Source organism: Stegodyphus dumicola, chromosome 1, assembly GCF_044657685.1.
Source record: "Stegodyphus dumicola isolate Sdum_Otavi_A_Nest chromosome 1, ASM4465768v1".
Taxonomy (NCBI): domain Eukaryota; kingdom Metazoa; phylum Arthropoda; class Arachnida; order Araneae; family Eresidae; genus Stegodyphus; species Stegodyphus dumicola.
The window spans coordinates 235,936,337-235,958,339 of record NC_140768.1 but is presented as its reverse complement, the minus strand read 5'-3'; the positions used below and the strand labels follow the sequence as shown (position 1 = coordinate 235,958,339).

The 22,003-nt window shown below is 32.9% G+C and overlaps 1 protein-coding gene across 1 annotated transcript in view; it reads left to right on the top strand.

Annotated features, from left to right (window-relative positions):
• The window catches only part of LOC118197520 (HEAT repeat-containing protein 3), a 140,951-nt gene that overhangs the window by 62,220 nt on the left and 56,728 nt on the right, over nt 1-22,003 (top strand). Inside the window, exon 4 of the mRNA XM_085826547.1 lies at nt 21,694-21,791. Coding sequence (XP_085682673.1) covers nt 21,694-21,791 — 98 coding nt within the window. The remainder of the gene's footprint in view (nt 1-21,693; nt 21,792-22,003) is intronic.

The following is a 22,003-nucleotide window of genomic DNA, read 5'->3' as shown; positions in this document are numbered from 1 at the left end:
TTTATCGCTATCACCACACGTAGTTAGCAGAGTGTGACTTATTCTGAAAATTCTGGTACTTCTACTAAGGCGGTTGCGCTAATAGGTAAGTATCGAAATATTTTTATTTCTGTAAAATCAAAATAGGTACTATTCCGTTTTGACGCCATTGAAATACTAGTTTAATTTTTAAATTCTTTTTTGATATCCTATAGATTTAACAATTTGGGAATTGCACATGACGAAAAGTCTGCAATAGAATTTTTTCAAAGAAAAGGCATCATTCATTATAGAAAATTGTGTTTTGAACAACTAACGAGATGAAATTATGCTTTAGAGATAACTCGGTAGCGAAATAGCGATGCAAGAATCCATTCAGTTACGTTTAGCCTTTTTTTTATATAAATTATAATAATGATCTGAAATAGTTGTTTATTCTTATGCTTCCATTCAGTTTTGTTTAGCCTTTTTTATATAAATTATAATAATAAAAAAGTATTATATGAAATTAACCTTTCATCTAAATTAAAACAATAATCTTTAAATAGTTATTTACTATTATAGTACTTCCTTTCTTGCGTTAGGGTTGCCGCAATTATTTTTGGCAGCACTGGCATCAACAACAGTTTGGTGATTTTTTTACGGTCCTTAAAACGGAATAGTACCTTAAAAGAAAAAAATATTCAAAAGGCACGTGATTTATAATACACGAAAAAAGCTAGTAGAACGTAACTAAGCTGTCTGCATATTAAAGTAACTAAATTAAGTGAGTGTTCAAAAATTAATTGCGAAATTAGCTAAGTTACAATGCACGAAACAAACTCGTTGCATGAAGAGGAAATTATATTTCGTCAGCGAGTTAGTTTAGTATATTTTTAGAAAAGGAGCCCTCGTTATATGGCTAAGTAGTGATTGTAAAGAAAGAACAGTAGGTCTATAGTAATTGCTATTCTCTTAATGGTTATAACCACCATATTTGCTGAATACTGAAATCCAGTCTACATTGTGTGTATATTCATTTAAATTTATTTAATAGTTTTTAAAATTATATATTAACTTTCCGTGTTATTTAAATTAATAAATAAATAAAAGGTTAAAATCCTATAGATAAATTAGTAATACGTTCAATTTCTTTGAGAAGCACCTGGATGATTGGAAGTTCGGGATATTTGGAATCCAGATGACAGGACATGTTGCCTAGTGTGATAGACTGCAGCCATTTTGATAAGATAACCTCAGTCGTTATTTGGCATTTCATTTGGCGAGAATGCTTCGTGCAACCTTTTCCAAACATCAAGGATGCATAAAAAATATAATAATAATGACAACATTCGTAAGAGTTCCTGAATAAATGTCCGTCCCACTGCGGGAGCACTTCGGGGTCCACAAACTCTTTTCGAATACTAGCCGTCCGCCCGCTTTTGGCGCAGAGTCATCCGAAAGCGAAACTCCCCTGTGGGTTTCTGAACTACCTACGCAAAAAATAGGGGGATGGAGAAAAAATGAAATGCATAAAGAAAATATAGTTTTTGGACCGAAGCAGTCCGATGCAATAATGTAAATACGGGATTAGCATCCGGAATCGGTTCTCTAAACATTCTACTCGTGCGGCGACGAGCGTTTTCCATTTGCTGCGCTTCCAAAAACAACCTTTTCGCTTCTTCGGGGACCGTATTGAGTATTCTGCCACCGGCTGTTCTTCCCTCCCCCTTCCGTAAGTTCTTCAAATAAAAATAAAAGGCCTGCGGGCATTTTCCTTCTTATATCATGCTCTCGAGGTTTTTCTTGTTATTATTGTTTTCTGCTTTTTTTTTTTTTTTTAAATTTCATTTTCATTAGGAAAAATGGATTCAAGCTGTACTTACGGTAATATACTACGCATGTTAATCGAGGACCGTCTTTTGTTCTCAAGAACATTACTAAAGTAGGAAAATAAATTGAAATAGACTTATTGTCTAAAAGTTACTGCTATTGTTATTCACTATTATAAAACTTGTTTGGCATAAACTTTTGTTATCTTGAATTGAATTGTTTGTTGTTGCCCAGCTTTTAAAAAAATTGGAGAAGGTAAGAGTTGTTAAGTTGTAATGTTGAGAAACATATTGTTTCCAGTTTTAGTGTATTTTCTTGAAATGTCTTTTGTTTTTTCTCTTGCAGTCTCGAGTTATCAAGATGTGTCCACATTAATGTTTATTCCTAAATTTCTGTGAAATTTTAATGATTTACCTTGATTTATGAATTTTAGTCTTTATAATATTCAGTTTTTTTAAATATGTATCATGTAGTGCTGAGTGTGTACTATACTTGACAATGTTATGCCTTTTATCTTTTGAGTGGATTAATAGCCGTCATTTGGATTTGACACACTAAAGTGCATTTTTTCATGACTTTTTTTTGGATGTTTCAGCTTTTACTAAAAGTTTAAATGCTTCCCAAAATGTGACAGGAAACTTTTAAAAAACAGCCCATGGAGGAATTTAAAGTATTTCTCCTTATCTAGCCAAAATCAGTCAGCTGATCAAACAGCTAAATTATGATGATATCCATTCAGCAACCGTGAGATATGTGTGAAAATATATGGGATCATATGTTAACATAATATGTCCTTTAAGTTCGACGAAAGCAGTTTTATTTGTTTATTTTTCAAAATTTCATATTATACCATTTAGTTGCCTTGAACTAAAAAGCATCAGCTTTGTATAATAAACTTTATTGCTATTCTAAAACATAAAATTCTTTAAGAGAAAAATTGCCTGCAGCGCAGTGCGGCTAAGAACGCTATTCTACTGAAACATAAACATGAACAACTGTTGCCATTCACACAAACTTTATAGTAAAATAAAGCACGTTGCCAGTAACAAGATTATTGCAAAAATCATAACATAAAATTAAGCAGTGAGGAAATAAAATATACAAAGAAAAAAAGAAATGCAAATATTAAATATGCATCCAACATTAACTCCCACCCTTGCCATTGCATTAACAATAGATCATTCCCGATGCAATGGCAATGGTAAAAGTTTTACTATAGGTCTTTTAAAATAACCATGAACAGTTTTTACTGTAACAACTCTAACAATGCCATCCTTTCCTGGATGGATTTCAACAATGCGACCTAAAGGCCAAACACCAGGAGGCATGTTGTCCTCCTTAATTAATACAATATCACCTACAGACAAATTTGGAAGTTGTTGCTTCCATTTGTATCTTTGTTGTAAGGAATTTAAATACTCCTTATAATATCTCTTCCAAAAACCTTGTTTCATTTGCTGTAAAGTGAAAGTAGCAGAGTTTGCAATTCGGACAATTTTCTTTTTGCGCCAACAAAATTCGTACCATTATCTGAAAATAAGTATCGAGGTGTACCATGCCTCGATACAAATCGCCTAAGAGCAGCAATAAAAGAATTTGCAGTTAAGTCGCTAACTACCTCAATATGGTAAGCTTTGGTAGCTAGACATACAAACAAAGCTATATAACCTTTAGTGGTCTTAAAGCAACGACCTTTGTAACATTTCAAAATTACAGGACCGGCATAATCAATACCTGTGCTAAAAAATGGTCTCTCAAGTGTTACTCTTTGTTTTGGCAAGTTTCCCATTAACTGATTATTAGATGACAATTTATATCTGTGACAAACAATACATTTATGGATAAAAGACTGAATAAGTTTCTTACCATTTACAATCCAATAGCTTTGCTTTAAAATGTTAGCTAGTAAACTGGGCCCTGCATGCATATAAGTTACATGATATTGTTTAACAAGCAACAAAGCAATCCTGTGTTGACCTGGTATAATTATGGGATGCTTAGCATTGAATGACAAGTCAGAATTTTGCAGCCTACCTCCCATTCGTAAAACACCATCATCATCTAGAAAAGGAAAAAGTGAGCTTAAAACACCTTTAGGACTTAAAGATGAATTATTTTTGAGATCCTTTATATCTTTATGGAAGTGCACAAACTGGATCCATTTAATGATCAACTTCATAGCTGCTTGCCTTTCATTAGATGAAGGTACTACTGCAGGACTTTTTAACCTATTATCTTCAGAACCAAAGACCCGTTCTTTGCACCTAGAAATAAATCTTAAACAAAAGGAAATTACATTAACTATTTTAGATGAAGAAGAACAGTTCTGAAATAAATTGTTCAGAGTGTCATTAGTCAAATAAGCTGTTGTACAAAAAATTGATTTTGTCCTCTGTTCAGTTAAGACAGTTGCATCACTGTTAGTCTCATTACTGACAGAACATTGTAGAGGCCACTTTGAACTGTCGAACGCTAAGAATGATGGCCCATGCCACCATAGGGATATGTTCGGTAGAACTTTAGGATCGATTCCTCTAGAAGGAAGATCGGCAGGATTCTGTTTCGAGGAAATATAGCTCCACTGTTGATAGGGAATAGCATCTAATATTTCTGAAGTCCCGTTTGCCACAAAAAGCTTCCATTTTCGAGGATGAGCTGCTAACCAACAGAGAACAACCTTAGAGTCAGTCCAAGCGTGAAAGGAAATTTCAGTGGTGGAGAAGGCTTTACGGACAGCTTTGATTAATCTGGCAAGGAGCAATGCACCTAGGAGTTCCAGTCTAGGTATGGACACTTGTTTAATTTTAGCAACTTTGGTTTTAGCAACCACCAAATTGACTTCATTTCTGTCGTGAGATGTTGGTTGAACACAGTAGATAACAGCAGCGTAAGCAGATTCTGACGCGTCACAAAAACCATGCAGATAGATGTGGTTAGACGTAGTTTGAAGCCATCTTGAAATTTTAACATTCTTGAGAGCCTTAAGATCTTCTTGAAGTCGCTGCAACTTCTCTTCCCATTCTTTAGGCAGTGGGGCATCCCAGTCAAGTTTTAAAAACCACAATTGCTGATAAAACATTTTCAACTTGACTGTACATGATGATAGCAAGCCAAGAGGATCAAAGATTTTAGAAGATTGAGAAATGAACCTTCTTTTAGTAATTTCAGTCCCAAAATCCATAGAAATGTTAAATAAAAATACGTCTTCTGTAGAGTTCCAAAACAGCCCTAAAGTCTTGGCACATTCATCTGAGTGAACTTCCAGGTCACCTTCTTTATGATTATCAATGGATAAATTTTCGAGAAGCTTTGAGCAGTTTGATCTCCATTTCCTTAAATTAAATCCACGTTTCTCTAATAGCTGTGAAAGCTTAGAACATAGGTCAACTGCTTCCTCTAAATTGTTTGCTCCAGATAAACAATCATCTACATAGAAATCATTTTTAGGAACGGAAGATACATGAGGATGATCCTGTTCTGCATCCAAAGCAATTTGCCACAAACAGCGTGTTGCTAAAAATGGTGCAGATGCAGTGCCATATGTAACTGTACATAATTTATATGTTTGCATTTTTGAATTAACAGATTCTCTCCAAACAATTCTCTGTAAATGTTGATCCTCATTATCTACTAAAATCTGGCGGTACATTTTTTTTATGTCAGCAGAAAAAGCTATTTTATGTATACAAAAGTTGAGGAATATTGAAAATATATCTCGTTGTAGTGTTGCACCTACCCCTAAAACAGAGTTCAAAGAAACTGAATTTTTAGGTTTACATGAACCGTCACATACTACACGAAGTTTAGTGGTAGAGCTACTTGGTTTAACAACAGCATGATGTGGTAGATAATATACTTGCTTATTTTCTTCATTCTCAACAACTGGAACCATATGATTTAAAGTTTCGTATTCTTGCACGAACTCCTTGTATTGCCTACCAAGTTCTTTATCTAAATCAAATTTTCTTTCCATGGATAGAAGACGAGAAATAGCCAAAGGTTTGGAGTCGCCTAACTCTTCAGCATTACTGAAAATGGGCAGTCGGACAACAAATCTGCCATTTCCGTTTACTCGATAATTTTCTTTAAAATGCTTCTCACAAAACTCTTCTTCAATCGTTGATTTCTGATTTTGGAACGTTTATTCTTCCAACTCCCAAAAACGCTTAAGTGTTGCATCGACGTTATCCTCAATATGTAAACTAATGCGATTAACACTAATGGGATGGAGTATTGCCTTCTGTTTTAATTCTGCCTGATACAACCCAACCAAAAATAGTATTTTGCGCAATTACATTTTTATAGCCAACAATCTGTCTTGGCTGAAGCAGAGAAAAGAAATAGTCAGCTCCAATTATCATGTCTATTTGTTTGGGCGTACTGAAATTCGGATCTGCAAGATTAATTGAATTCAAATAATCAAGGTCCTTGCTATCAATCTTTACTGAAGGCAAATGCGAAGTTAATTTTTTAAGAATATATGCTTGTATTAAAACACCATTTTTTTTTCAACTCAGATTTCGGAAACAATTTTACATTTACATAACCACGAGTCAAAGCTGCTTCAGAATCACCAAGTCTCTTTACGCAAATACGGGCATTTTGTCTGCGTATATTTAATTGTCAAATAAATGATTCACTGATGAAAGAAGCTTCACTTCCACTGTCAAAAAGAATGATACATTCGTGACCTTGACCAGCAGAATCGTAAATTATTACTGCCGCCGTTGGTAAAAATGAAGTACTCTGACCCTGAATAGAAAAACTCGAAATATTATTTTGTTCGTCTGAATTAGAAATTTGTTCATCAGATGAAGATGAATTTGACACAACTACGTTATTACTTTTAATATCTTCATGCAGTAAAGTATGGTGTTTTGCTTTGCAAATAGAACACACATTCTGCGATGAACAAAATTTTAATTGATGATTTCCGAAACAATTGAAGCATAATAAATTCTTGCGAATGATATTTTTCCTAGTCGTAATATCTGCACCTTTAAATTTATAACACTTTGATAAAAATGAGAACCATTGCAATGCTGACATTTTAGAACAGAATTTTTATTATTATGTGAAACATTCTTCGAAACAGAGCACTGATTTTTATGCGATACTCGCTTTTCATTATTATGAGTGTTTAACATTTCAAGTGAAACACACCTTGAGTTTAAGAATTCCAAAAAACATTCTAAGGTAGGAAATTCTTCTTCACCATTTTTTGTGACCATAAATGGCGCGTTTTCGGATCGACTTTTTCTAACAAAAAATAAATTAGCCAAACATCTCTAGACGAAGCCTTTTCGCCAAGAGATTTTAATCCACGGATAACTTCATCAGATGTATCAGATAGTTTTCTTAGATTAACAGAATCAGCGCTAGTAATTTTGGGTTGCTCAAGAAATGTTCTAACAAGCGACATTACAATTTGATTTTTTCTATCATAACGATTCATCAATTTGTTCCAAGCCTCATCGTATGTAGTTTCGGAAATCGGAATGTGCTTAATAATAGCAGCTGGTTCGTCTTTTAAAAGTCCTATCAAATATTGGAATTTCTGAATTTTCGCTAATGACTGATTGGTATGAACTGTCGCCATGTACAGATCTTTAAAATTAAGCCAATCAGTATATTTACCATTGAAACTCGGAATGTTTAAACGCGGAAGTTTAAAGCTAGCCTCAACTGCAGTGGGATTTGAAATCAAAACATTTCTGGCCGTTACGGATTCAATGGCGGATTGATACATTACTTTCGTTTCAAAATATTTAGCTTCGAATTCAGCAATTTCAGAAGCTTCTTCGGGTAAAGCAGCATCATATTGATCAAATTCTTTAAATATTTGTTCAATTCTTTCTAATCGTGCTTTTAATTCCGTTAAACTTAACTGATTACTGAAACTATTGTGAAGCCGCGTTAGCGTAGATTTCGTTCGTCCTCTTAATCTTTTAAGATCAGATTCACTTAATTCTGTCATTATTACCATGAATAATGATTAATAAGCACAAATAACTTCAACAAGATACTTAAGCAGCAAAAAATATTTCCGCTTATCTTTCTGACGTCACGCAGACGATTCGCAGTACCAGTACTTAAAAGTTCGTTAAACACAGTTCTAAAGCATATAATAATAACACATTAAATAGCATTAAATGCCTCACCAGGGGAACCAAATAGTTGCTTTGAACTAAAAAGCATCAGCTTTGTATAATAAACTTTATTGCTATTCTAAAACATAAAATTCTCTAAGAGAAAAATTGCCTGCAGCGCAGTGCGGCTAAGAACGCTATTCTACTGAAACATAAACATGAACAACTGTTGCCATTCACACAAACTTTATAGTAAAATAAAGCACGTTGCCAGTAACAAGATTATTGCAAAAATCATAACATAAAATTAAGCAGTGAGGAAATAAAATATACAAAGAAAAAAAGAAATGCAAATATTAAATATGCATCCAACACCATTCATACCAGTAGTTTTCAAATATTGGTACATATAACCACTGAAATTTTGGATTAGTCATATTCCCAATTAATGTAGATTTTTCACCACTCTTAGAACTGTTGAATTTTACTGCCTGTAATCTTAAAACTGAACTCTGCACCAAAACGTTTTTTCAAATACTTTTTGCATTATCCTCCTTTCAAGCTAGCTGACCACAATAAATGTTTTCCTTTTATATGCAGCCATTGACTTTTCTTTAGCCTTTGACTATCAGCATTTAAAAAAAAAAAAAAAAGAGCAGCAGCAAGAATCACTACTAAATAGCTAAATTTACTGCTTTCATTTTTTAACTCTCAAAATGAGCTGCTATTTAAAATGATACAAATAATAGAATAAAATTCATAAGCAAAATTATCAAATTCAAACTCAAAACCATCATGAACAAATACTTGCTGCTATTCAACACAAGAAATATAAATATCAATATTAACAAAATGTTTAAAGTTAATTTTACATAATAATTAAACATTTGCAAAAATATTAAAAACCTGAAATTAAAAATTAATTAAACACATACAAAAGTATAAAATACTTGAAATTAAAAATAATGATTATTTGTGCAATAACTGAGCTTCTATTGCCACTGCTCCACCAATAACTATGTTATATTACAAAGGTGGAAAAATAGGTAGTGATTAGCATAGCCATGGTAGGCCATTGTCAGAAGAATTTAAATACAATCCTTGAATGTGACTGGTAAATATATAGTTCTATGTATGGAAGAATGTTTTTGACCTACATCTGGATTTGTTTTGTCTCTGATCTCTTCAATTTATTGTGGTCAGGTTTTTGTCAACTGAGAATTCTTCTGAACTAAAATATAAGTGGTTTCAAGTGATTGAGGAATACAATAACATGTTTTCATTTTATGTTCATAGTAAAATATTTATCTGTGCGGTTAGTGACAGGAAGTGATCCTTCATAAGAAGTTTTAAAAGGTCTTTTTCACCTGATCTATTGATTTTTAAACACATGAAAACAGTTTCTTATGTCTTTATATACAAATATCCATTGAAATGATTTTTTGCCAATCTGTCTGTATCCAACCACTTAAGTTGTTTGAAGAGGTTGTTAGCAAAAGTCTCTGATGATGTCTGAGTACTTGGTTTGCTGAAAATCTCAATAGGAAGTCTAAGACTCTGGCCATAAGCTACTGGTGCTTAATGTCTTCTTGGATAACAGTATGCAAACTGAAAAGTTCTGTTGGTAAACTATCAGTTCAGTTGGGAGCTTTTAATGGTCTATGAAGGTACTCAACTTTGCCATTACATGAAAGGTTGGTAGGCAGCAGTATGTTGCAACTTGATATCAAAGATTTTGACTAAGCTCATAATGTTTCACATTTAATTTGGAATCCACAATCGCTAATGAGTTCGGCATTTCCAAATGTGCAGTCCAGGTGCTGTAAAAGGCTCTTGCCACTCTATCAGTAAAGGAATTGCTTCCATACAGTTTGAAAATATGTCAATGTAAGTAAGGCTGTAGTCCTACGAGATCGATATGGATTACAAAAAATCTTTTTGGTGGTAATTCAAACTCGTATGATTTTTTGGTATTCTGTTGGATTTTAACTGTTTGGCAAGGCCTTCAGTGTCACATCCACAGTTCTGTATCTTTCCTAATGTTAAGCCAAATGAATTTTGACATTGTTAGTTTTATAATAAACTTTATTTATATTACACCAAAGTATTTTTCAGAAGGTAGAGGACATTGTTTTAAATTCAAGTAGTGGTTTGCAAACTAATTTATTCTTCATATTGAGTCTGTTCATCAGCTATTTTATTAGAATCTATTGATAAAATTTCATTAACTGTAAATAATATATTGGCCGCAGTCTTTTTTTCACCTTTTACATATTTAATATCAATTGAAAATTGGGAGATGTAATGAAACTGGTGGATTTGTCTAGGTACTGCTTTTTCAAGTTTTTGATGAAAGACAAATATTAGAGTTTTTGCTTTGTATAAGTTGTAAATGCTCTTCTTCTAGATAATGCTTGAAGTGTCTAACTGAAAGATATATGCTTAACAAGTTCTTTAACATAGATGCTATATTTTTTTCTGAGTGTCATTTAATTTTTTAGAAAAAAATTGCTGTTGCTTTTCAGTAATGGGTTTTCATATTGTTGCTGAGCTGAGCCAATTGTCATATCTGAATCATCTGTAAATAACACCAGCAGTAGTTCAGGATTGGTGTTCCAGAATAAAAATGCTCATGAAACACAAACACTAAGATTTAATGGACTGTAGCTTTATTCCTGTTTGGATGGACACTCTTGCCATCGCATAGGTGCACCTCCCAGCACGCAATCAAACACAATAATGGCCGCTAGCTAACCACATTGTTGTTTTCTCTCATCGTGGTTGCCAGATCACTTCTGCCTTAACATACCGCCCGGGTTGGGCATTTGTTACATAGTTAACAATGACCAAAATTAAACAGTTTTAAATCACCATATAGTCCAAATCATATATCACAAAATTTAAATTGATACACATGAACAAAAGCAATAAACATAATTAACCACAGAACATGAAATGCACAACATCTAAATTAAAATACAATGCATATATATAAAAATTTTTTGAATTCAGGAAATATACATGAAATTATGTAACATCTACTGGTAGTACAGCTAATTTAGTTATTGGTCTTTTTTAAAAAACCTGACTTGTTTCTTACAATACAAACTCTAACCTTTTTATCCTTACCATAAATTACCTCTTCTATTTTACACAGTAACCAAGTCGAAATGGGCATGATGTCTTCCTTTACTAAAACTATAGTGCCCTTTTTAACGTTATCCTTAGAGAAATACCACTTAAATCGTTGCTGTAAATGACTGATGTAATCATTTTGCCATCTTTTCCACAAATACTGCGTTACTTTAGTAGTGCGCTGCCAGCGCTTTAAAGAACTATCAGAAAAATCGGTTAAATCAGGCTCTGTTATTGATGTTAAAGGTCGCCCGACTAGAAAGTGTGCGGGTGTAAGAGCTTCTAAATCATTGGTGTCAGTTGACAAAGGGGATATTTGACGTGAATTTAAAATTCCTTCAATCTGGTTCAAAATTGTAAGAAACTCCTCAAATGTAAAAATCAATCTCCCAACTGCACGCTTAAGATAAAACTTAAACAACTTAACACCTGCCTCCCAGATACCTCCAAAGTGAGGAGCCCTGGGAGGGATAAACTTCCAATGAATTCTTTCAGATGTCAGATATTTGGTTAAGAATTCATCAGGTTATTTCAACAAATTGTAGAGTCTCTTCAATTCATTGCTAGCCCCAACAAAATTTCGAGCGTTATCGCTAAATAAGGTTGCGCATTTACCCCTTCTAGAAATAAATCGCTTCAAAGCAGCAATAAATGATTCTGTAGACAAATTTGAAACGATCTCGAGGTGGTCTGCACGAGTCAAGAGGCAAACAAAATTTGCAACATAAATCTTGTGCACTACGCTCTTCTTCTGAGTTGTATACTTTATACCAAAAGGGCCACAAAAATCAACACCAGTATGGTTAAAGGGAAAGGATGGATTTAGTCTCTCTAATGGTAAATTTCCCATCTTCTGATGCAGCAATACTGGTTTTACCTTGGCACACGTAACACATTCTCTTACTATCTTTCTAGCAAGATTACGTCCACTTATCGGCCGAAATTTTTGTTTAACACCATGCAAGAGCACTTGTGCTCCAGTATGAAAGTTTCGAATATGGTAGTGTAACATAATTAAATGAGTCAGTTCATGATTTTTTGGCAGAACAGCAGTGTGCTTGGTGTTAAAGGGCAAGTTATCTTCCTGCAGTCTACCACCTACTCTAATAACTTGAGATTCATCTAAAAAGGGACATAAAAATTTTAACTGACTATTTTTACATACTTCTCTTTTCTTACTTAAGTTCTTGAATTCTTCAGGAAAACTTTGATGTTGGACTAAGGAAAGTAATTTATTTTCGCTTAACGAAACCTCATCTACTGTCAGATTACCTACTTGTTTTTCCTTGGATCTACAATTTCTTATAAATCTTAAAACATAAGCAAAAACATTAATTAATTTAGCATAACAATTAGTAATACTAAAAACATAATCCAAAAGAGAATTTTTAGCAGTTATGGTCAAATTTACATTAGAAATAAGTTTCAGTTCGCGCACATAGTTCTCATTTGAATTTTCAAAGTTGTTATTAACACTATTATAAAATAATGACCTGTTGATGCAGAAAATTTGGTCCTTGAAACCACAAAGAGTTGTCAGCAATAATTTCTGGTCTCAGACCACGAGAAATTAGGTCAGCAGGATTGTCTGCAGTTCTGATATGTTGCCAGCAGAACTCCTTAGTTAGCTCTTGGGTACGAGCTACTCTATTTGACTCAAACACTTTTAGAAGATGAGGAGATGTAGCAATCCAGGCTAACACAATTGTTGAATCTGTGTACAGAATAACTTTGTCAATATATGAACTCAAAGATTTTATTACCTTACACACAAGTTTGGAAAGGTGCTCTGCTGCACACAACTCCAGACGAGGAATGGTTATTACTTTGATAGGCGATACTCGAGATTTGCTGCAAAGTAAAGTCACTTTGACTTTGCCAGTTTCAGAGACACAGCGTAAGTAAATTACTCCACCATATCCAAACTTCGAAGCATCAGCAAAACAGTGGAGCTCAATTTCTTTAATTGATTCTGTTAGAGTGTAACGGGGGACTTTGATTTGTTTCAACTCTAGTAGGGCCTTTTGAAATGTCTCCCAATCTTGTCGCTCTTTGAAAGGAAATGGATCATCCCACTCTAGATGTAAAAGCCACAGCCTTTGCAGGAATATCTTAGCACGCATGATTACAGGCCCTAGGAAACCTAAAGGATCAAACAGTTTAGCAATATCTGCCAAAACCGTGTGTTTTGTACAGATATTTGACGAACTAGACACAGTAAAACTAAAAGAGTCTTCTTCTGGATTCCATCTTAAACCCAGAGTCTTTACGGTGCTTTGTGAAGATTCTCGAAAACGATACTCTTGTTTTTCGAATGGAACTTGTTCTAAAAGAATTTTTTCATTTGAGCACCACTTGTGCAATTCCATTTTTGCAGATTGTAGCATGTCCATTAACTGCTGCTGCAATTCTACAGCAGAGGAGATCACTTCTGCCTTAAAACATTGCAGGGTTTGCAACAGACAATAGCAGGGTTTGCAATAGACAATAGCAGGGTTTGCAATAGACAACACTGCAGGGTTTGCCAGGTCATTCTTGCACTTTTCAAAACTGTTTTTCAGTCTTTCTTCAGTTCATTACATTTTACATTTGTCCCTCTTTTTAGCTCCCTTAAGATATTCACATAGTAATTTTTTATTCTTTGCTACATTTTTCAGGTAACAGCAATAAAAATTTAGTATTTCGAGAAAAGTTCAAAGCTCATTAATTGGATTTGATTGTAGTTGATAATAGTTTGAACTCTTCCTAAAAAAAGGGTGGGAACCCTGAGGTATAATTAGGTATTCTAAAAACTCGATTTTTGAACATGAACACATATTTTCAAATATTCTTCATAGTATTGAGATATTGATCCTTAAGCCTTATTGATTCTTAAGGTATTAATCTTTTGAAAACTAATTTAACTACCTAGCTTCATGTTCTTTATGAGCGTTAAATACAATACATATATGTCATCTGAATAGGGAAAAATAAATTCTTATTCAAGAAAAACAGTTTTACGCAACAAATCATTTATGGAAATGAAAGATACGTAAATACTGACCACTTCTGGTTTCCGATTCATATCTGTAATTTTATTTGCTATTGAAGCTAACTTTGTTACATCTTCATCACTAACTAATAAACAATTTATATTTTATTGCATCAGGCAACTTCTAAAGCTAGAATGTTTTGATTAAATTTTCAGATGCATTTGTAGTAGCAACTAATTTTAATTTTTCCAAAAATTGTCTTGGTTTCTTGTTGCCAAACTCAATAACGATAATCACTGTGCACTTTTCACTTTATTTCTGAGATAAATTTAGTAGTCTAGTTTTAATATTTAGATATTTTATGGGCTTGCGTTAATTACAATATCCGAAATATTTTCAACAAACTTAGGCTTAAGTTGTGAAGCTAAATAATTAAATTTCATTCCTGAAAACAATATTGCTGATTTTGAACTGGGCTTCAGCTTGGGGGCGGGAACATATTTCCATCTTATCAATCCAAAAAGGTGATATTTTTACACTTACCTTATGAAATTATAATGGTTGCATGAATTGCTTTGTTGCAGTTTCAGAAGACTCATTTGTTATTTCAGAAGCATAAATGGGTCACCTGTATGTATCCATTGACTACTAGCAATCAGATTTTATTTCAGTTTGGGAATACCAAGAATCATTACTGAATAGCTGAGTTTTCTGCTTTTATTTTGTAAATATCAAAATGAGCTGGTAATTAGAGTGACATAAACATCAAACTCAAAATCTTCACAAACAGTCACTTGTTACCTTTCAACATAAAAGAAATATAAATATCAGTATTAACAAAATTTTAATTTTACATAATAATTAAACACATGCAAAAAGAATAATACTTCTAGTTAAAAATAATTAAACATGTGTAAAAGTATAAAATACTTGAAATTAAAAATAACTATTACTTGTGCAATAGCTGAGCCACTACAATTCGATTTGTTTCATTCTTGTTTTATTCATTAGTTGGTTTATTCTTTAAATTTTATTTAGTAACTTACTTGACGTTTCTGCATAAAATTCTGCCTTATTATTTATTGTTTATTGCTGTCTGTGAAAGTTTCTGATTTGTTATAAGTTTCTTGATGTGGAAACACAAGAATGGAGAAAATAAATAAAATGAAAAAAAAAAAAAAAATCAATATAATTTTAACTTAAAAATTCTTTAATAACACTGAAGAGTTTATATTTATAGAGGTGCAGTACATATGAATTCATTAGTAAAAGTGTATGTGGATATTATATATCACTGTCCTCAAATGGAAATATGTTCTTCCCTAGAGAAATTTAATAGAATCTCTTCTTCTCAACCAGCTGATGATTAAATAGAAAATATAAAGTTCAAAGAATTTTATAGTAATTGAGTTGGGCTGGTAAATGACTAAGAAAAGCGGCTCTAGTGTAGAATTGGGTGTCCCTTTGATTAGCGAAAAATTTTGTTACATTTTGGCGATGAAACCTCATTTCTGGTTACCATGGTAGTTTTAACTTTGTTTTAGATTCCTGATCTTTTTTAAATGAAAATATATTAATGTGTACATGGACAAAGTTAAGGCAGTGCGCAATGCCTAGTTTGTACAATTCTCTGGTATTTTTTTAAGTGAAAACATGTCGATGTGTACAAGGACATGAAGTTTGTGCAATTCTTTGACTTCTTATTTTGGTTTTGTGTAGCGGTTATCTTGAAATTGTGCCTTCTTGGATCAATAAAGAATCGTCAAAAAACAAGGGGCACCCAATTGTAAACTTTTACCAGAAAAGGTAGTCGAAAAGTGGATGCAGGTCTGTTAAGAATATAGAAACAAGAAACATGAAAGGAGAATCTGATTGAGTCAGTGGCGTAGAGACGGGAGAGGGGGTGTATGATGCCGGCGCCAAATTATCTCCAAACAAGATTTTCCGAAAAATTTCAGTTTATATTTTGATCGATTTCTGGAAAATGTATTTAAAATTAATAATTATTGTAATATAATTAATCATTTATTTTCTTGATTTGTCCTATAAAATGTGTAATAAATGTTTATGCTTGCAGTACATTAATCAAATATCTCCATATACAAAACGTTTTTTCTGACCACTTTATTCTTCTAAAATAGAGATATGATTTTATTTTTTTAAACGAAATGCATGAATAGCTCCCACTTTTTAATTTAAAATGATAACAAATGGTACAGTCTCATATTATAACCCTTTGACCTTGAACTACACTCTTAGACAAAAAAAAAAAAAAAAAAAAAAAAAAAGACTCACCACGACGCACCGAGAAGATATAAAGCAAACTGGACACAAATTGATATGCATACAGGTTTCGACGGGAAATGCAAAATTTTACCTTTTGGCTGCCAATGAATGAACGGCATCTGATCTGCTCAATTGACAGGATATTTAAGAGGAGAAATTACGATTCCAGGTTATAAACTTTTGACGAATTTCATTCTGTGTACTCTAGTAGACAGTAACTATGCTTCGAATACAGGTGCGCAAACAATATGCGCAGATGTCAGAATTTGGGAGAGGTCGTGTAGTTGGGTGAAAAGAAGCCGGTTGGTCTTCTCGGCGAATAGTTCGACATTTGAGCAGGAGCGATGCCACTATTAGACGAAGTTGGCAGGAATGGGTGAACCATGGCAGCACACACAGCCTCAAAAAGGCTTAGAGAAATTTCTATTTCAAGTCTAGAGCCCCCAAATTTCCGCAATAGCTAGCTTGTAAGGATTATGTTAATTTTATTAATAGTTAAATTTTGAGTTAAACTTCCTTTTCTATCGCTTCTTAACTTCAACTTAGCACTTCCGGTCAGAACGTAGTTTTAGAATCAAGTCTGAATACTAATGAGGAAGACTGGTATATAACCGCGAAGTTTTACTGTCTGAGGGAGAGAGATACCAGAGATTCTGGTTAGCACGCGTCCGCCTTTTTAGGCTACTCTCTCTTAAGCTATAGTTACGCTCGGCCGTACTTTAGGCTATTGATAACTTCGCAATCAATTAGCGTTAAGGGGCCAACTAAATTAGAATCTTAATAGCTTCGCCTATATCTCTTTAGTTAAGATTAGTTTAGTTTAATTCTTAGTTTCTTAAGTTCATGACCAAGTGTCGGCTTTATTGTACATCTCTAAGATGAAGTTCTGTTAAATCTTATTTGAATAATAAAGGATTATTTTACCCTTCTATCTTGTTCTTTCCTGTCGCGCAAACTCAAGCGATTAATCGCTTATCAGTTCTTAAGATTCTTCACTTTCAATGTTAACTTAGAATTACGCAGTGGAGAATCCTTCAAGCTTTGTACAAAAATGCAACTCCCATTTCCCTATCACCAGTGCAGGATTTACGTATAAGCTACACAAGCTATAGTTTAGTGCCCCCAAAATTTAAAATATGGCATAACAGACTTATAAAGAGCCCCAGTTTTCAAATAGCTTAGGGCCTCATTAAGTTTAAAACCAGCCCTACCTATCACTAATAGTTGCAGATATTTTCCATTTTTAATTGTATGTAATTGCCTTTAATGTCTTTTTATTTCTTCAATAACTTCTCTTTCTGCAACTGTCACAAATTATTTTTTATTTAGACCATGTCAATGCCAGGGAAAAAAACTTAGCAGTTATCAGAATCGGAAAAGAAAACTAGAGCAAGAAAAAGAAGCTCAGAACTCCAGAATAAGAATGGAATTATATTTAATAAACAAATAGCAAAAAGAAAACCCAAAAGTTAAAAAGGATGAAGAACTAAAATCAGATTCAAATTGTATTTCTATTGCTGCTAAACGTTTATGCAATAACACATCACAACAAATAAAATACTCTAAAGATGATGAAGTTGGGGGCCTAAGTACATCAGAAGTCCCAAATCCATATCCATTACTAATAAGTACAGAAAATGTAACAGAAACACTCACTGCAATTCCGGAAATTCTGGAGTTCAAAGATGTTGCTTATTTAAAATTATCTAATAATCTTCCAATAATATCGAACCATCTTCGCCCTAAAATGATTATTCATGGATGCCGCGTATTTCAAAACGAATCCAGTCGAAATGCAAGAGCAACATCAACTAATCATTTAATGCCAAAATCTTGGTTTTTTTCAACGAATCGGTAATGAAGAAGGAACTAAAATAAACGGATCTTGGTTATTATATTCACCCAAAAAATAATGCAGCGTACTGATTTGTTGTTTACTGTTTGTTACATCAAACTCCGGTACACAGTCACCTTTCGCAACAGCATCTGGTTTTAATAAATGGAGAAAAAAAAGATAAATTGATTAGCCATGAAAGAAGTCAAATTCATCAAAAATCGTTTACAACATGGAAAGAAGCAGAAAGAAGATTAATTAATAAAACGGGAATAATGAATCATTAGAAGCAAATATACAATCTGAAAAAGAACGGTGGCGAAACATATTGCAACAGATATTAGCTTGTATGAAGTATATGGATTATATAAATTCTTCCTCTACGTGGTCACATTGAAATTCATGCTTCAAGACGGTACAAATGTCGGAAACTTATCTTTACTTAAACTTGTAGCTCAGCTTGATCCACTGCTAGCTACTCATCTAAAAAATGTCATAGAAACGCCAAGAACTGTCTCATACTTATTACCACAAATCCAAAATGAATTTATTCATCTTTTGGCATCCATAGTTCGAAATCAATTAATAAGTGGCATCAAAAGAAATAAATATTACGGACTTTTATTTGATTCGACTCTTGATATTACTCATCGACAACAAATGTCGCAAGTCATTAGGTATGTAGATATTGATTTTACCAACAGAAACGTTTCCATCAAAGAAACTTTTTTAAGATTTATTGAAATATATGCTAAAGATGCAGCCTCAATTGAAAATACAATTTTAGAAAAAATAAATTCCGATCAGATTTCATTAACAAATTGTAGATTACAATGTTATGATAATGCTGCCGTGATGTCAGGTCACATATCTGGCGTTCAACAAAGAATTATGGGAAAAAATAATAAAGCATTATTTGTAAATTGTGATAACCACTCATTAAATTTAGTAGGAGTCACTGCAGCTAAGCAAGATCCAATCGTTATAACATGCTTTGGAATAATTGAAAACATATATCTCTTTTTCTCACGTTCAACATTACGATGGGAATTATTAAAAAATGCTTTAAAGAAAACTGTTAAACATGAATCTGAAACACGATGGAGAGCCAAAGCAGAAGCGGTTAGCGTTATTGTTGGAGGACTGGAAGAATTAGTAGAATTATTAGAAAAATTAGCAGAGGTTACTACTGCCACAAGTGACACCAGAAGTGAAGCTGCACTTTTATTGCAAAATATGCTGAATTTTAGTTTCATAACTTTAGTCCATTTCTGGCATAAAATCTTGAGGAGAATTGATCGTGTGCAGCTTAGGTTACAAGATCCTAAAATGAATTTTAGAGAAGCGTTCTTGATCGTCTGCAGCAGGAAATAAATAAGTGACCTAAGTGATCTTAACTCCAAATTTGGATTTTTACTGGATGTTGAAAATTTATTAAACAAGGGTAATGTTGATAACGATCTTGAAAAGAATTGTAAAAATTTGGGTGAATTTTATACAGTCAAAAGTCGTTAATCCGGACTCGTCGGGACTTCGGCAATTCCGGATTATCGATTTTTCCGGATTATAGATCATCAGTTTAAATCTCGTAAGATGGCATGCAGAAATTCTAAAATTAAAAATATGAAACCGTAATTTATGAAATAAAGAACAATTATGATCTAAAGGGTATCAAAATTTGCAAAAAGAAAAAGCTTAATATTTATTTGTTTACTTTATTAAACATTTCTTTCAATGTAAGTTGTTTAAGTTTTGCTTCGTTTCATGTGATAATACTTTCTCTTTAATTCTATTAAACAGACATAATTTCTTGTTCAGTTACAAAGTTCCGCCGTTCAAGTCCTATAATTGCTGTGTCAAGAACACCGACTAATTTGTCAATCGAAATTTTTTTTGTTTTCAATAACCTCTGTCACTTTTCTTCGCTATCGGAAGCGAATTATAATGACGAGGAACTTGTTTTAAATCATATCAAAGACGGAGCATATCGAGATGAAATACTACATTTGGTAAGGAATTATAAGCCAAATAAAATAAAAACATCTGCGCTGAAGATAAAGATAGTGCTGACAAATCAACTTCCAATTCATTACGCGCCCGCCGCCGAGCAGCGTGAAATTGATAAACAGATTTCGGATTTCAAAACATACTTTCGCTTTAGATCCTTTACATATTAACAAATATATATCGGAAATTCTATTTGATATAATCGAAAGTTTAAGCCTACTTTTATAAAATTGCTCTTACAGTCTGCAAAAAATAATAAGCCGGATGCAATTCGAAAATTAAGGAACAACGCAATCATCAACATTAACTGAAATAGATAATTATTTAGCTTATACGTCCATTATACATAAAATGCGCACGCGAAAACGTATTCTGCACTTGCGCACACTCATATGCGCAGTCGTAAAAGGTCTTACGCGCACGCGTGAACGCCTCTGCGCATGTGTCAACGCGGCGCATGCGCAGAAAGTTTTTAGTTTTGATGTCCGGATTATAGATCATTCCGAATTATGGGTGTCCGAATTAACGACTTTTGACAGTAATACAGATTTTAATGGAACAGAACTCTATCTCGAAATATGTGATTGCAAGATGTTACTCACCAGTAGAAAAAGTTAACCTAAAAACTCCATTATAATATCGTATGGAGAAGATGTTTTTCCAAACCTGAGAGTCGCTCTACAAATACTCCTTACTATTTCAGTATCAATTGCTAGCTGTGAACATTCGTTCAGGAAATTAAAATTAATTTTGACACATCTACGATCAACGATGGGACAAATCCTAGGTGACCTAGTATTTTTAAGTGTAGAAAGAGGAAAATTTTAAATGATCAACTTTGATGAAGTAATTGATAAAATTTCTTCATCAAAGGCAAGAAAAATATATACATAATAATTAATTGTATTCATTTATTATAATATAATATTATAATGTTATTAAATATAGTGACCTTATATATATTAACTTTTAAATTGTTTGAAAATTATACTTTTTTAAAAAAATTAATTAAGTATGTTAAATAAATAACAACTTTAACTTATTCTAGATGACCATATGTCCGATTTTTCTACTGACAGACAGATTTCCGAATCCAATTCCAGTCTTGGTTTTTTAACAAGATTCTTTTGCCTCAAATTTAAATTTCTTTTGGCTAAACTATCTCAAGCCTAACCTGAGCCTGTATCCCTATGTATCTCGAAAAACAGAACAGTATTTTGTAGAAGAGTACTTGCAGTGACTATTCGTAATATATTATAGAATGTTTTAAACTAGGTACTGTAACCCTTTATTTTTGCCTTATATTCTTATTACGAGTATATTCTATATATTACATTACTATATGTTTTTTGGGGGGCGCCAGAAAGGTATCGTGCCCCGGACGCCAGTTATGCTAGCTACGCCACTGGATTGAGTCGTACATGGTTGTTTAGGAAGATATGAATATTTATTCTTTTCTTTACTTTAAAATTGTCTTATACTACTACTTGAAAATTCCTTGAATTTTTTCTTATTTAAAGTGTATGTAAACAATACATGTAATGCTTTTAAGTATGTGTATTAATTTTTTTCTATTTAGTACAAAGATCCTTGGGCCCCTTGCATATCATTAGAGAATAAAACTGACTCAAAAACTGAAATCTTCTTAGAAGCATGTAATCTTCTATGGAGTTTATGGTAAGAATATATTTTAATTTTTTCAACTTTACTTCTGCAGAAATTTATTATTAATTCCTATTTTGTCCCTATTAATATAGGATAATTATGTTTTTTTATGTTATATTTATCATTTATTCATTTATAATAGAAAGATAAACCATTTTTCAGATGTCTTATAAAAGTGATTTTTAACGATACAGGGTGGTCCAAAAGTTCTTTTTAAAAAGTAT